The sequence below is a fragment of the Bos indicus genome, chromosome 19 (genome assembly GCF_029378745.1).
Source record: "Bos indicus isolate NIAB-ARS_2022 breed Sahiwal x Tharparkar chromosome 19, NIAB-ARS_B.indTharparkar_mat_pri_1.0, whole genome shotgun sequence".
In the NCBI taxonomy this organism is placed as follows: domain Eukaryota; kingdom Metazoa; phylum Chordata; class Mammalia; order Artiodactyla; family Bovidae; genus Bos; species Bos indicus.
In genome coordinates, this window is record NC_091778.1 from 53,651,646 (window position 1) to 53,666,097 (window position 14,452).

At 45.2% G+C, this 14,452-nt stretch overlaps 1 protein-coding gene across 1 annotated transcript in view; it reads right to left on the minus strand.

The window, feature by feature from the left end:
- LOC109573340 (E3 ubiquitin-protein ligase RNF213-like) overlaps nt 1-13,634 on the minus strand; it is a 129,149-nt gene extending 115,515 nt beyond the window's left edge. The window contains 2 exon segments of the mRNA XM_070773928.1: nt 6,091-6,251; nt 13,476-13,634. Coding sequence (XP_070630029.1) covers nt 6,091-6,251; nt 13,476-13,611 — 297 coding nt within the window. The 5' untranslated portion in view covers nt 13,612-13,634.
- Nucleotides 13,635-14,452: the final 818 nt, after the last annotated feature.

Consider the following 14,452-nt stretch of genomic DNA (forward strand, 5'->3'; position numbering starts at 1 on the left):
GTAATCCAAGTCTATGCCCCAACTGGTAACACTGAAGAAGCTGAAGTTGAACGGTTCTAGGAAGACCTACAAGACCTTTTAGAACTAACACCCAAAAAAGATGTCCTTTTCATTATAGGGGACTGGAATGCAAAAGTAGGAAGTCAAGAAACACCTGGAGTAACAGGCAAATTTGACCTTGGAATACGGAATGAAGCAGGACAAAGACTAATAGGGTTTTGCCAAGAAAATGCACTGGTCATAACAAACACCCTCTTCCAACAACACAAGAGAAGACTCTATACATGGACATCACCAGATGGTCAACATCGATATCAGATTGATTATATTCTTTGCAGCCAAAGATGGAGAAGCTCTATACAGTCATCAAAAACAAGACCAGGAGCTGACTGTGGCTCAGACCATGAACTCCTTATTGCCAAATTCAGACTTAAATTGAAGAAAGTAGAGAAAACCACTAGACCATTCAGGTATGACCTAAATCAAGTCCCTTATGATTATACGTGGCCAGACAGGCCAGTAAATTGGGAGACAAGTTGTTGGAACAAGGAATAGTGATTTTAATTGGAAAGCTAGCAGGCCCAGAAGATGAGAGACTGGTGTCTCAAAAGATGGTTATCTTACCTGAGTCCAAATTTGGGCTCCTTTTATACACAAGAGAGGGATGGGGAGGAGCCACTGTGGCACTGACCAATGACTGAGTAGGACCACTACCATTCACTGTTGATGGTTGCTAGCTTCAGGGGAGAGGCCCATTGTGGTGCCAACTAATGGCTGAGCAGCTGCTATAGCTCCTGCTGCCTCACCGCTATTACATCCTGAGTAGAAAGTTGCTTCCCTGGTGGCTCAGTGGTAAAGAATCTGCCTGCCAATGCAGGAGACTCAAGTTTGATCCCTGGCTTAGGAAGATTCCCTGGAGAAGGAAATGGCAATCCACTCCAATATTTTTCCCTGGGAAATTCCATGAACAAGATAAGTCGGACATGACTTGGCGACCAAAAAACAACATAACAGAAACATGCAACTCTAGAAAGTGGCCAGGTCTGAAGAAGTACCAGGCCACTCTCCAATATTGTCCTCCAGCTCTCAGTAGAGACTTTGGTGGCCATGCAAAGGCAGTTGATGTGCCTGTTACTAGGATCATTGTCTAAGGTGGTGGACACTATGGACTCAGCCCACTGCTGGCTTCACTGGTCAGTTGTTGACCAACGAGGTGGCCTGGGAACTGGTGTCCCTAGAGCAAAGCTCTTGCTTGCCCACTTACACAGTGGGTGGGTGGCAGACTAGGCGTGGTATGCCAGGAAGGGAGAAAGGAAGGGCCCATCATGCTTGAGGTTTGCAATAGGGAGTCCTATTACAAAACTTGAGATGAATTACCAAATTTTAGTATATATTACCACCCTTTTGCCAACACATGCATTCAAAGCCCATCCTAGTCAGGGCCAGGTATCCAGGTGGGCTCCATCCTCTCCCAGCAGGAAGCTGAAGACAAGACTGAGGTGACACTGGAAGGAAACCACAAGGTCAGTAGGCACCTTCAACCCAACTCTCTGGCTCTATCCTGTGCTTCTCTTCATCGTGGAAGAGAGTGGGGGACCTATTTCAGAGGGGGAATGAATCCATTTGAAATCCATTCAGAATCCATTTAAAAGCAAGAACCAGCAAAGCCACCTAGTCAGTCAGCATCAAAGGGCCACCAGAGAAAGGACAGGCAGGGACAGGAGCCATAACCCCAACACCCCTGCATCTAGCCCATGAATGCCAGGTGAAGGACCAACTCAGTGACTGGGAATGAGGCAGGACAAGTGGCCTGGGTCCTGGTTCTGGCCATTTCCGTCAGTCCCTGATGTCATCCACCACTGTTAGAACGTGACATCATCAACCACAGGCCCTTCCAACAACATGCACACCATTCTCTATTAGGATTATGTAGGAACTTGAAAGAGTCATTTCCTAGGCAGGTTGATAAGGAGTCTAGGGGTCCCCAAGGAGAGAGGGGTCTGGAATTCTCAAGGAGGAAGAAAGGACAAACTTTTTTTCCTTCTCTACATTCCTTAGGATTATATAACAATAATGTATCCTGCCTGAGGACAGTCTCTGGATTAAACCTTCTGGCTAATTCTGTTATCTTAAAATGTAAATTTTATATTCTGTTATATTAACTTATATATTCTGTTATATTAAAATGTAAATTTTAATGGGAGTAGGTCTGGTGAGGTCTTTACAACCTCCAGACATTCTTTGGATTCATTGGAGAGTATATAACTTCATTACTAACACTAGCAAGTGGGTACTTTTTCTGCCCCCTTCTGATGCCTATGTCAGAAGCTTTCTCTATCTCCTTTATACTTTAATAAAACTTTATTACACAAAAGCTCTGAGTGATCAAGCCTCATCTCTGGCCCCGGATTGAATTCTTCTCCTCCGGGAGCCAAGAATCCCAGTGTCTTCGCGTGATTCAACAACAACCTTTCAGACTGACAACAGTCAAAAGTCCTCATAAACTAATCACCAGAAAAAAACCCCAGCATTCCTTTGTTCACTGCAGCTGGCTTCCTTTCCTGTGTAGATGGGTAAGTGTGCATCCAGGGTTTTGTTTTTACATCCCCTTCTGTGACAATGTTGTTCAGTCGCCAATTCGTGTCTGACTCTTCGAGATCCCAAGGACCACAGCACACCAGGCCTCCCTGTTTCTCATCATTTCCCGGAATTTGCCCAAGTTCATGTTCATTGAATCGGTGATGCCATCCAACCATCTCATCCTCTGTGGCCCTCTTCTCCTTCTGCCTTCAATCTTTCCCCACATCAGGGTCTTTTCCAATGAGTCAGTTGTTTTCAGTACTACACAGTTTTCTTATATTGAGGTGAAAATCATAACATAACCTAAAATTAAGTACCTTAAGGCACACAACCCAGTGGTATTTAGAGCTGTATAACCATCACTTCTATCTAATTCATTCATTTTGTCCCTCCAGAAGGAATCCTGTACCCAGGAGGTCCAGGTACTTGCATGGTTTTCTCTAGATTCCTCGCCTATCCTGGGAGCTGTTTCAAAATCTTATTCCCCAGAAGAGGGCATGGCTGATTATAGCATCTCAAATTTCTCCTACCAGGTTAAGCCCCTTTTTCTTGATACTGAAATCATTTGGTTACTGCTGAGGAATGGAATATTTTCTGCCATATCAGTAAATAAGGATGTCACAGTTATCAGCCACTGAAGCCCTCCAATGTGAGCTGGTGAGCCCTGAGGAAACTCAGGATAAAAACAATACCTGCCATCTAGCAACCATCCAACTGCAGCCATCAGACTGCAACCACACACTGTGGTGAGTCTGAAAAAACTCAGGATGTGAAAACACAGGATACTGGCCCCAGATAGCTGAGGTATGTATCAAGGAATGATTTTAGCAAATCTAGACTCTTGCATCTTCCCACACATAGAAAAGCACTAAATTCCTTAACTTGACATAATAATCTTTTGATGTTCCCAACTACCTGCCCTTTGTTGCAAAATTCCTTTATATCCTAGCTCCCCTTTTACTTCCTCAGAGAAGTTTCTCAGAGCTATTAGAAAAGGTGTCTCCAGGACTGCAGTCCTCATTTCCCCCCAAATAAAATTGAACTCATAACTCTCACACTGTGCAAATTTTTTCAACACTGCAAACCTTGGACTATTTTCCAGAGTTCCAGTGAACTTTATTCTTACAGTTCTGCTCATTTTGAGGGACGTTTCTCTGAGGCGACAGGCCTTTGGAATTCCCCTCTCTGCCATTTTTGTTGATATCACTCTACTATACATTGTTCTTTTATGTTTATCTGTCTAACTTGATTATAAAAATTCCCACACATCTTGAGTCTTTGACAGAAATAACAGTTGGAGGCCACTGAACTTTCTGCTGTAAGGAGGAGACAAATGACACTCCCCAGGGTAGAATATTCAGGTGGACTCCAACTTTTGGCCATAAAATACTAAGCCTGTGATAAAATTTTGAGGTTATTTTCTTACAATGGCAGCAGAGCAGCAGCAGAGCAGGACAAAGGGCACCTGCCTCACTGTGGGTCCCTCCATATTACTCTCACCAGCAGTGAGAAACCTGCCCATTGCTGCAAATGCTGACTGTTAATCAACTCTTCAGTTTGATAGGTTAAATATAAAATTTTGCAGCTCTTAATTTTGACTGATTTCAGAGGAGGAACAGTTATGTGTTTAATGGCCATTTCTATCTTCTTTCTTGTGGACTATATTGGTTGCTGCCCTGTCTTTCTATTGGATCGGCTACTGTTTTCTACTTGATTTCTAAGAGCTTTTGCTATATTGAGGTAGCTCACTCTTTGCTAAAAAGTATTCTTATGTAAATACAAATCTTTTTATGTATTTGTAAATACATACAAATATGTAAATACATATTTTTTTCTAAACTGCTTGCCCTTTGTTTGTGCTCATCATATGAGGTTTTTAATTCTTATAAGACTTTTTCTGGAGTCGAATAAATCAATCTTTTGTTTGTATTTTTTCCCTTTGCTTTAATTACTAGAAAATCATTTCCATCTATGGATCAGATAAATATTTATGTATATATTCTTTACCTGTTTTATACACATTAGGACCCATTTCTGGGTTACCTATTCTGGTACATTGACTCCTCCCAGGACTCACTGTTTTAATGACTGGCTTTGAAACGTTGCTGTTCATCTAATATAGCAAGTTCCACCCAAAGCTTTTTTAAAAAAAACAACTTTCTTGGTGGTTCTTGCCCATTTTTTCTTCCAAAAGAACCTTGAACTTACTCAGTCAAGGTTTTTATAATGCCCCAATTCCATAGGGCTCAATTCTGTTTGCAATCACAGTGTCATACACTTACTTCCTAATGGTAGGTAAGTGATAAGAGTTTACCAAAAATTTCAGTGACCCACGTAGCCCAGGCTTGGAGCTGGCCACCCTTCTATGGACAGGATTATTGTCCAAGGGGAAGAATACACTCACATACACACATTACATGGGCTTCTCTGGTGGTTCAGGTGGTAAAGAATCCGCCTGCAATGCAGGCGACCTTGGTTTGATCCCTGGGTTGGGAAGACTTCTTGGAGGAGGGCATGGCAACTCACTCCAGTATCCTTGCCTGGAGAATCTCCATGGACTGAGGATCCTGGTGGGCTGCAGTCCATGGGGTTGCCAAGAGTTGGACGCGACTGAGCAACTAAGCACAGCAGACACATCACAACTACCACACACACACATGCATATACCACACACACATACTCTCATACAAGTGCACACACACTACATAACACACACTCACACACATACAACAGGCTGCAATACTGCCAGCTATAGCAACTCCCATACCACCCAACCACAAGGAACAGCTGAGAATTAGAAAAGGAAACCATCCCCAACCAGGCAGAGAGACAACAGCCCTCTCAGTCCTCCAAGAAACCAGGGAACAGATCCAGCTGCCTAGGTGTGGACAGGCTGGACTTTGGCGTGGAGAGATCTCACTCATCCAGAAGGATGAATCTGTCCTGAATCTGTCCAGGTAACTCTCTGCAACCCGCACCTGGGCTCCCACCTGGTCACTCACTCAGAGGACATTCCCTCAGGGTCTGACACTTATAGGGAGATAAGATAGCTCAGCTTCCCATTTGAAGAAGAGCGTCTCGGCAGCTGGCAGCATTTCCTGAGCACCTCTTTTTCCGCAGAGTCTGGAGGCACCTTAGGGACTTCCTGGTCCATCCAAAACACCCAGAGCAAAGACAGACACACACATAGCAGAAGCTCAGACACCCAGACCCAGCACAGCCACAGCGGGTGGAACATGCTCAGTATGGTGGGAGAAAAAAGGGGGATGGGAAACCAGAAACCCTGCATGAATCAGGCATAGAAGGGACAGTTCTGTCACAGCCCACCATGCAGGGGTCGACAGGCTGGGCAGTGGTGAAGTGAAGCTGTGCTGGAGAGGATGCTAAGGGGACATGTGGGACCTTGTTCAGCCACTGATGAAACCACAGAAAGAAACAGCATATTTGCAGAGCACAGGGATGGGCAGGACCACGCCTCCCAGACCCCTTCCCCAGGGGCCAGGCACTCACTTGCTTGGTTTGCCAAGAGGCATCCAAAGAGGGCTCATCTGGGTCATCTTGTGAATCACCTGAGCCCAGAGACAAGGAGGAGTTGCTTTCCTCCCTCAGCTCTGATCCACACTCCTTTGCTCCCTCCAGGGCTGATGCCTCCTTGAGGTTGCTCTGAGAATCTACAAAGGCAGATACACATGGGTCACATCTCAAAAAACAAGTGAACATCATGGAGAACTTAGACTCCTTCCATGAGAACTGTTCATGATTAGACCTCTGCCCACTTGAAGTGCTGCCCTGGCTGTGGTGAACCGGGCCTGGGACAGTTTCTGCTTCTGGTGGTTGAGTGACCACACAGCATGAACGTGAAGGTGTTAGTTGCTCAGTTGCTTTACGATACCATGGGCTATAGCTAGCCAGCCTTCTCTGTCCATGGAATTCTCCAGGCAAGTATTCTTGGGACTTCTCTGGTGGCTCAGAAGGTAAAGAATCTGCCTGCAATGCTGGAGACTCCAGTATGATTCCTGGGTGGGGAGATCTTCTGGAGAAGGGAATGGCTACCTACTCCTTCAAAACTAATGGTAGAGAGGGAACACCCCAGCTCAACAAGACAGTGCAGTTCAGCGCCTCCTGGTGTCCCTCTGCATCAGCACAGCCCCAGACTCTGCCATTTCAGAGGTACTTCAAACTCTACAGAACTTTAGTACGGAACTGCCACCAGTTGCATTATTCCAATATTGTTCCAAACATTACTGTTTTTTAATCTGTGTTTTTCCAGATATAAGGAACTATTTCCTCTTAAGTATAGTTATGACACAGCCAGAAAGTTAACATTAATAGATAGATATGGGAACTGGGATCAAAATCCTGAGTCTAATTACAAATTAGATAACAACAGGGCTAAGGAGTTTCATCAGGTTCAAATAATTATAGATAAAAAAGGAAAGAGAACTATTCATTTAATAAAGATTCTAAGTAAAACTCCCTGCTCAAGGCTGATCAGTTCCATTCCACTATCATCCTTCATCGTCCCTGTTCAGCAGAAGTAGCTAAGAAATGTCATTGCCCTTTCCCACAAGACTGTAGGATAGATATTGACAGTGGGGAATTGTAACAGGGAATAACAAATCAGACTCCATCGTAGATCTGTTTCTTTTAATTTTTAACCTTTGTATTCCATTGCTTTTGCCACAAGTTAATTACTAAAAGGATATTGCCAATCACAAACTCAAATATACATAATGGCCCATCTTAGGGAACTCCCATGCCTGAAGGTTAAAATAAAATACCTATGCTCAGCTCATAAGGAACATCCAGACCCAGGCTACTTGTGAATAGCTTCAGGAAAGAAGTAATGAACTCATCCCCTCCTGAGTCTGGACAAAACCAGGAGATATTTGCAAAAAACAACTTATGACCTATATTGCCTGTTTTACAAAATTGTTGCTTTTTTGCATTAACAAATGTGTGGGTGAGCCTCTGATAAAATGATGATATATATGAATAGTTCCACATGCGATCAGTGATTGTAATAGTAACTCTAGACATGGTAAGAAGCAACAGGAAGGAATATTTGCCTGGACCATAAAAGACAAGTAAGGTGATCTGGAGGCTTTTGGCTATTGTTAATAAGGCCAAGTCCAGTGAAAGCACATTGAGTGGCCAATCAATGAAATCTTTTTGAGATCTGGGAATAAGTATTCCTAGCACTGTGGGATGAAATTGTCATGAAATGCCCCCAAAACCATGGTCAAATTTATGACCACGTAGGGGCCTTCCCAACTAAAAACTCACACTTGTCGTCTTCCTCTACAAGGATTAAATCATGAGCCACTGCAGCTGCTGACCTTCAACACGTCCTGAAAGGAGTTCAGGGTGGAGAATGAGACACTCTGTGCTCTGGGAAAAACTGGCAGAATAGGCCTTCAGATAGATATTTTCAGATTTATGAGTCCCAATTCTTGCATCTTATCATATGTAGAAAATCATTCAAATCACTAACAGTGACTTCTGCTTTGGCCACTGAGTAAGCAAATGCATTTGGAAGTAAAAATGGAGTAGCTGTGTCAGACTCAGATACCACCAGCCATTCTCAAAGCAGTATCTGCTGGAATTATAAGAGAGCAGGACCTCATGGGTACCTCTGCTAAGTTTTGTGATTAATCTCCTTACCTGAAACTTTATTCTTTTTCTTGTTCAAAACTTGTTCTTCTCAAGATTGAAGAGTATCAAAAGAAAAGGGGGAAATTGTAACCAAGCAGGATCCTATAGATCTTTCCTGGGACAGGCCTTCCCTCATGTCCTCTGCTTTAGCTCCTCTCTGAAATACCTAAAGAACAGTATTTGATGCATATTTCCTGAGTTGTCTTACGGATGTGAAAACCCTCCAATACATGGAAGATGTTAACTACTTGATGACCTTGAACACATAGATCCAGGCTTCTTGGAGCCTAAGTACTGATAATATTAACCCCTGTGGTACCACTCTGTTCCCTCACCATTAGCCAGTCAGAATTGTACACGAGCTGATCACATACCCTGTGACCCACTTCCCTTACCTGTATGGCAGAGGGCAACAAAATATTGTAAACCAATTCTCCTCCAATAAAAAAAATCTTCACCCAAAGGTCTCTGGCAGCTTGGGGCCTTTTAGGGCGTGAAACACTCATTTACTGGCATAGCCCTGCAATAATCCTTTCTCTACTACAAACTCTGATGTTTCAGTTTGTTTGACCCCACTATGCCCTAACACCAGCCCTGCTCAAGTTTCAGAGGAACAGACCCCACCTGTGGCACCAGAGGGAGCCAAGTTCAAGATGTCCAGAGTTCAAGAGCTGGGTGGGCTGACAGACCTACAAGTGATAGAATGGTAGAGATAACCACTTCAACAGCTCCACCCAAGCCTCACAACATTTCATCTTTCCAATTTCCATATCTGTAAATGAGACTTAACTAGAGTATAAGTTAGGCAGAGAAGTAAGTAGAACTATACAAAAAAAGGTTTTAATGAACTGGATAACCACGATGGTGTGGTCACTCACCTAAACCAGATATCCTGGAATATGAAGTGGGCCTTAGGAAGCATTACTACAAACAAGCTAGCACAGGTGATGGAATTCCAGCTGAATTACTTAAAATCCTAAAAGATGGTGCTGTTAAATTTCTCTACTCAATGTCAGCAAATTTGGAAAACTCAGCAGTGGTCACAAGACTGGAAAAAGTCAGTCTTTATTCCAATCCCAAAGAAGGGCAATGCTAAAGAATGTTCAAACTACCACACAATTGTGCTCATTTCACATGCTAGAAAGGTAATGCTCAAAATCCTTCAAGCTAGGTTACAGCAGTATGTGAACCAAGAACTTCCAAATGTATAAGCTGGGTTTGGAAAAGGCAGAAGAACTAGAAATCAAATTGCCAATATTCATTGGATTATATAAATGCAAGACAATTCCAGATATCCTGCAATATGAAGTTAAGCGGGCCTTAGGAAGCATTACTACAAACAAGCCAGCACAGGTGATGGTTTCACAGGTGTAGTTTCATTGACTACACTAAAAGCCTTTGACTGTGGATCACAACACACTGGAAAGTTCCTAAAGAGATGGGAATACCAGACTACCATAACTTCCCCGAGAAACCTGTATGCGGATCAAGAAGCAACATTTATAACCACACATGCTAGTACTGACTGGTTTAAAATTGGGAAAGGAATATGACAAAGCTGGATATTATCACTCTGCCTATTAAACGTATATGCAGAGTACATTATGCAAAATGCCGGACTGGAAGAATCACAAGTTGGAATCAAGATTGCTGGGAGAAATAGAAACAACTTCAGATATGCAGATGATGCCACGCTAATGGCAGATGCTGAAGCTGAAGTTCCAACACTTTGGCCATGTGGTGCAAAGAGCCGACTCATTGGAAAAGACCCTGATTCTGGGAAAGATTGACGGCAAGAGGAGATGGGGGCGACAGTGGATGAGATGGTTAGATAGTATCACCGGCTCAATAGACATGAATTTGAGCAAAAGCCAGGAGATGGTAGAGGACAGAGGAGCCTGGCATGCTGCAGTCCATGGGGTCGCAAAGAGTAGGACATGACTTAACGACTGAACAACAACAGGTAGGCAGGAAGCAGGTGGGGATCAGAAGCAGGAAATTCTCAGTCTCATAATTCAACACATGGGTCCTCAACCCTACTGTGTGCCCATACTGAGTGACCAGGGCCCAGCTCCTAACCCACCCCACCCCCAGGGACATATGATGGACCTCCCCCAGTGACCCAGACCTAAAGACAATGGCCCTGTCCAACGCTCACTGTGCTTACAGGGCATAAGCGGGCAGCCCAGAAGCCAGCCAGCTCCCAATAGCTCTCAAAGCCTTTGGCCCTGAAACTGGCAGAGATGCCAAGCATCTTGGAGATTTGGTCTGTCCATCTTGGTAGTGACCCAGCCCTGCTTATGGTTGGGGATCTGGGGGTGACCTCTGACTAGGCCAAGGTAGACAGCTACCTTACCTGCTCTCCCCACCCATCTGGACAGGCAGGACCCTAGAAGGTGACCAGGTGTTCTCAGACAAGGCTTTTTTTCCCCCTTTTTATGTTGGAAAACATACCAATTGCTTTCAACAGCCCTCTGAAAGCCCCCTGCACAAAATTAAAGGGGGTGAAGGAGTAGTGAGCTTTTCTATTCTCCCTCCCAACTTGAGATAAAGCAGTGAACAAGACAGCACAGGTCTCTGAAGACCCACCATGGTGTCATCCAAGTGCTACTGAGACAGCCTGGGGAAGTGCAGTTCAGAGTGAAGGGGTGGGGCAGGCACAGTTTGCAACTTGGTGGTCAGAGTGGGTCTCCGGAAGAGCAGACAGCTGAGCAAAGACTGGAAGGCAGGGATAGGGGAAACTGTGCGGCCCTCTAAGAAAAGGTGTATTCCAGGCAGAGGGACCAGGCAGTGCAAAGGTCCTGCAGTCAGAGCATGTCTAGTATGTACTAGAAGGATCAGGGAGACAGCCCAATGTCCCAGGCATCAAGAGAATCAAGGACCCACCAGAGTCAGCAGGTGAGGCCTACCTGACATGGTTCCTCCTTCATGCACCCGTGAGCCACCCCTCATCAGGAAGGGGCCTGTGCAAGCTGTGGGGACCCCTCCCCCACCAAGGGGGCCTGGGATGCCACTTCTATGCAGCATCCTCTGAAATCCTCTAAGACCTCTCTGCTTAGACCAACACTTTCCATTCCCAATATAATAGAGGAAAAAAAAATCTGACTCCATTTGGACCTGTTTCTTTTACTTGAATATTTGCTTTCCATTTCTTTTATCACTACAATCACTAAAAAGATGCTATTTATAGCTATACATAATGACCTGCCTTCGGAAATTCTGCCCCTCTGCCTGAAAGTTTAACTAAAGTGCCTTTGTTCAGCTCACAGGGAAACACCCAGATCCTGTCCACTTGTGAATGGCTACAGGAAAGAGTAAGTTAACTCGCTCCCTCCCCAAGACTGGCCAAAGCAGGGGATATTTTGCAAGATATGGCCTTTTTACTTTATTTCCTCACCTCCTCCCCCTCAGTTCAGCATCCCCTTTTATAGTTTCTATAAAAGAAACTAGCATCCAGATGCTGATAAGATGGTGCTCCAGGACTCTAGTCTTCCATCTTCTTGGTGACCCAGCTTTTCGAATAAAGTCACTATTCCTTGATTCCACACCTTGTCTCCCGATTTATTGTCCTATGAGTGGAGAGCAGACTAATCTTGGACTCAGTAACACCAAGAGTAATGGGAAACCTCTAATTCTCTCCAAGAAACAAAATTGAAATTCTGTTAGGTAGGTAGAATAGGGAAAAGGAGTCCAAAATGGCGGTGGCTAAAAGACAAGGAAGGTCAAAGGAAGGTCCGAGGACCAGAGTGAAAACTTCAGGCAGAACAAACAGCACTCCTGGCTAAGCCCAATTTGCATAGGGCAGGCCCAGGTGGAAGAAAAAACATATAAAAGGAGGGGCCAAAGCGCTTTCTCTCGGACTCTCTCTCTCTCGCGTGCATGCGCGCGCTCTCTCTCTCTCTTTCTCTCTCTCTCTCTCTTTCTCCCTCCCCACGCACTCCTCCACTCCCTTCTCTTCGAGTCTTGGATTCTCCTGCTATCTTCTAAATAAAATGGAGCTGTAACACTGATTTGCCTAAGAGCTGTAACACGGTTTGTCCAAGACCCGAGATCTGTGATGCGCCGAGGGCTTTAATGTCCGTTGCTCCAAATCTTTGTTGTGACGAGGAACATACACTCGTGTGTGTTCCAGGCAGAGGGACCAGGCAGTGCAAAGGTCCTGCGGTCAGAGCATATCTAGTATGTACTAGAAGGATCAGGGAGACAGCCCAATGTCCCAGGCATCAAGAGAATCAAGGACCCACTAGAGTCAGCAGGTGAGGCCTACCTGACATGGTTCCTCCTTCATGCACCCATGAGCCACCCCCCATCGGGAAGGGGCCTGTGCAAGCTGTGGGGACCCCTCCCCCACCAAGGGGGCCTGGGATGCCACTTCTATGCAGCATCCTCTGAAATCCTCTAAGACCTCTCTGCTTAGACCAACACTTTCCATTCCCAATATAATAGAGGAAAAAAAAATCTGACTCCATTTGGACCTGTTTCTTTTACTTGAATATTTGCTTTCCATTTCTTTTATCACTACAATCACTAAAAAGATGCTGTTTATAGCTATAAATGTACATAATGACCTGCCTTCGGAAATCCTGCCCCTCTGCCTGAAAGTTTAACTAAAGTGCCTTTGTTCAGCTCACAGGGAAACACCCAGATCCTGTCCACTTGTGAATGGCTACAGGAAAGAGTAAGTTAACTCACTCCCTCCCCAAGACTGGCCAAAGCAGGGGATATTTTGCAAGATATGGCCTTTTTACTTTATTTCCTCACCTCCTCCCCCTCAGTTCAGCATCCCCTTTTATAGTTTCTATAAAAGAAACTAGCATCCAGATGCTGATAAGATGGTGCTCCAGGACTCTAGTCCTCCATCTTCTTGGTGACCCAGCTTTTCGAATAAAGTCACTATTCCTTGATTCCACACCTTGTCTCCCGATTTATTGTCCTATGAGTGGAGAGCAGACTAATCTTGGACTCAGTAACACCAAGAGTAATGGGAAACCTCGAATTCTCTCCAAGAAACAAAATTGAAATTCTTTTTTAAAAAGTGACAGATGCTTCCAGCAAAGGACCAGATAGAAGTGTATTTCTATCAAAAATGTTTCCTGCAGAAACAGTTCTTTAGTCATGGAAGACCTGCTAGCCTGGGCTGCCTGTTAGCCAAGTTCTCCATTTCTAGGGATGGAAGAGGGACTGAGCTAACTGCCCTCCCCACCACCTGCATCAGGCTCCCAGCCCCATCAGAGCCTTACCTGGCACTCGTTTGGGGGCTGTAGGAAGCAGCCTCTGTCCACACTCACTGCATAACTTCGGGGCTTCCTCTTTGGCGATATACCTGCAAGAAGGACACTCCATACCTCCAGGGAGAGGAATTCCTGGGTCTGGCATGTCTCTGCTGATCTAGAAGTAAGAATCCCAAGGCTGCCAGCTTTATAACCCGCCACCTGTCACGTGACCACAGCCTTGCTTCAGTTTCATTTTCTGGGAAAGTAAAATTGCGGCGGCCCAGTTCTCCCGGCTCAATTGAAACCCAGTCTGATCACCACCCACAAGGTGCTCCAGCCTGCCTCATCCCAACCTCGCCTTCCAACACCCTCCTGATCTGAGCCCCATGTGGCCCCAGCACCTACTTTCTTTTCTGCTGAACCCATCGTGCTTGCCTCCCCTGGCCTCCTGAGTTCTCTCCATCATTAAGTAAATCTAAAAATTGTCCTGCCCAGCTGAGACTGGGAGCCAGTTCAGCTGAGTCAAGTGAGTGGAGACTGAAGATAGTAGGGGAGCAGGCAGAGACACAGCTTAAGCAAAATCTTGAGATTAAACATGAGGTGGGGGTACTGAGGCAGGAGATAGATAGGCTCCAGTTTAGACACTTACAACTGACCTCCTGTTTATATTCATGGGGCAAGAAAAAGTGGACTTCAGGCTGAGAGGATAATAGGCAGGAAGGCTAGGGGTCTCCAAACAGAGGAAATAGGCTGCAACCCCACAGAGACTGAGATAGAACTGTGTTTGGGTATCTCCTGAGGAGGTATGGGTCAGTAGGGGACTGCTGCAGGGGCAGGGGCTCTGGGTGCAGTACACCTGTGTATGGCATAAGCCCTCTGGGAGGAGGTCGCCATTAACCCCGTGATGGAGGCACCAGAACTTACACAGGACTGGGGAAACAATCTCTTGGAGGGCTCAAACAGAACCTTGTGTGCACCAGGACCCAGGAGAAAGGAGCAATGAT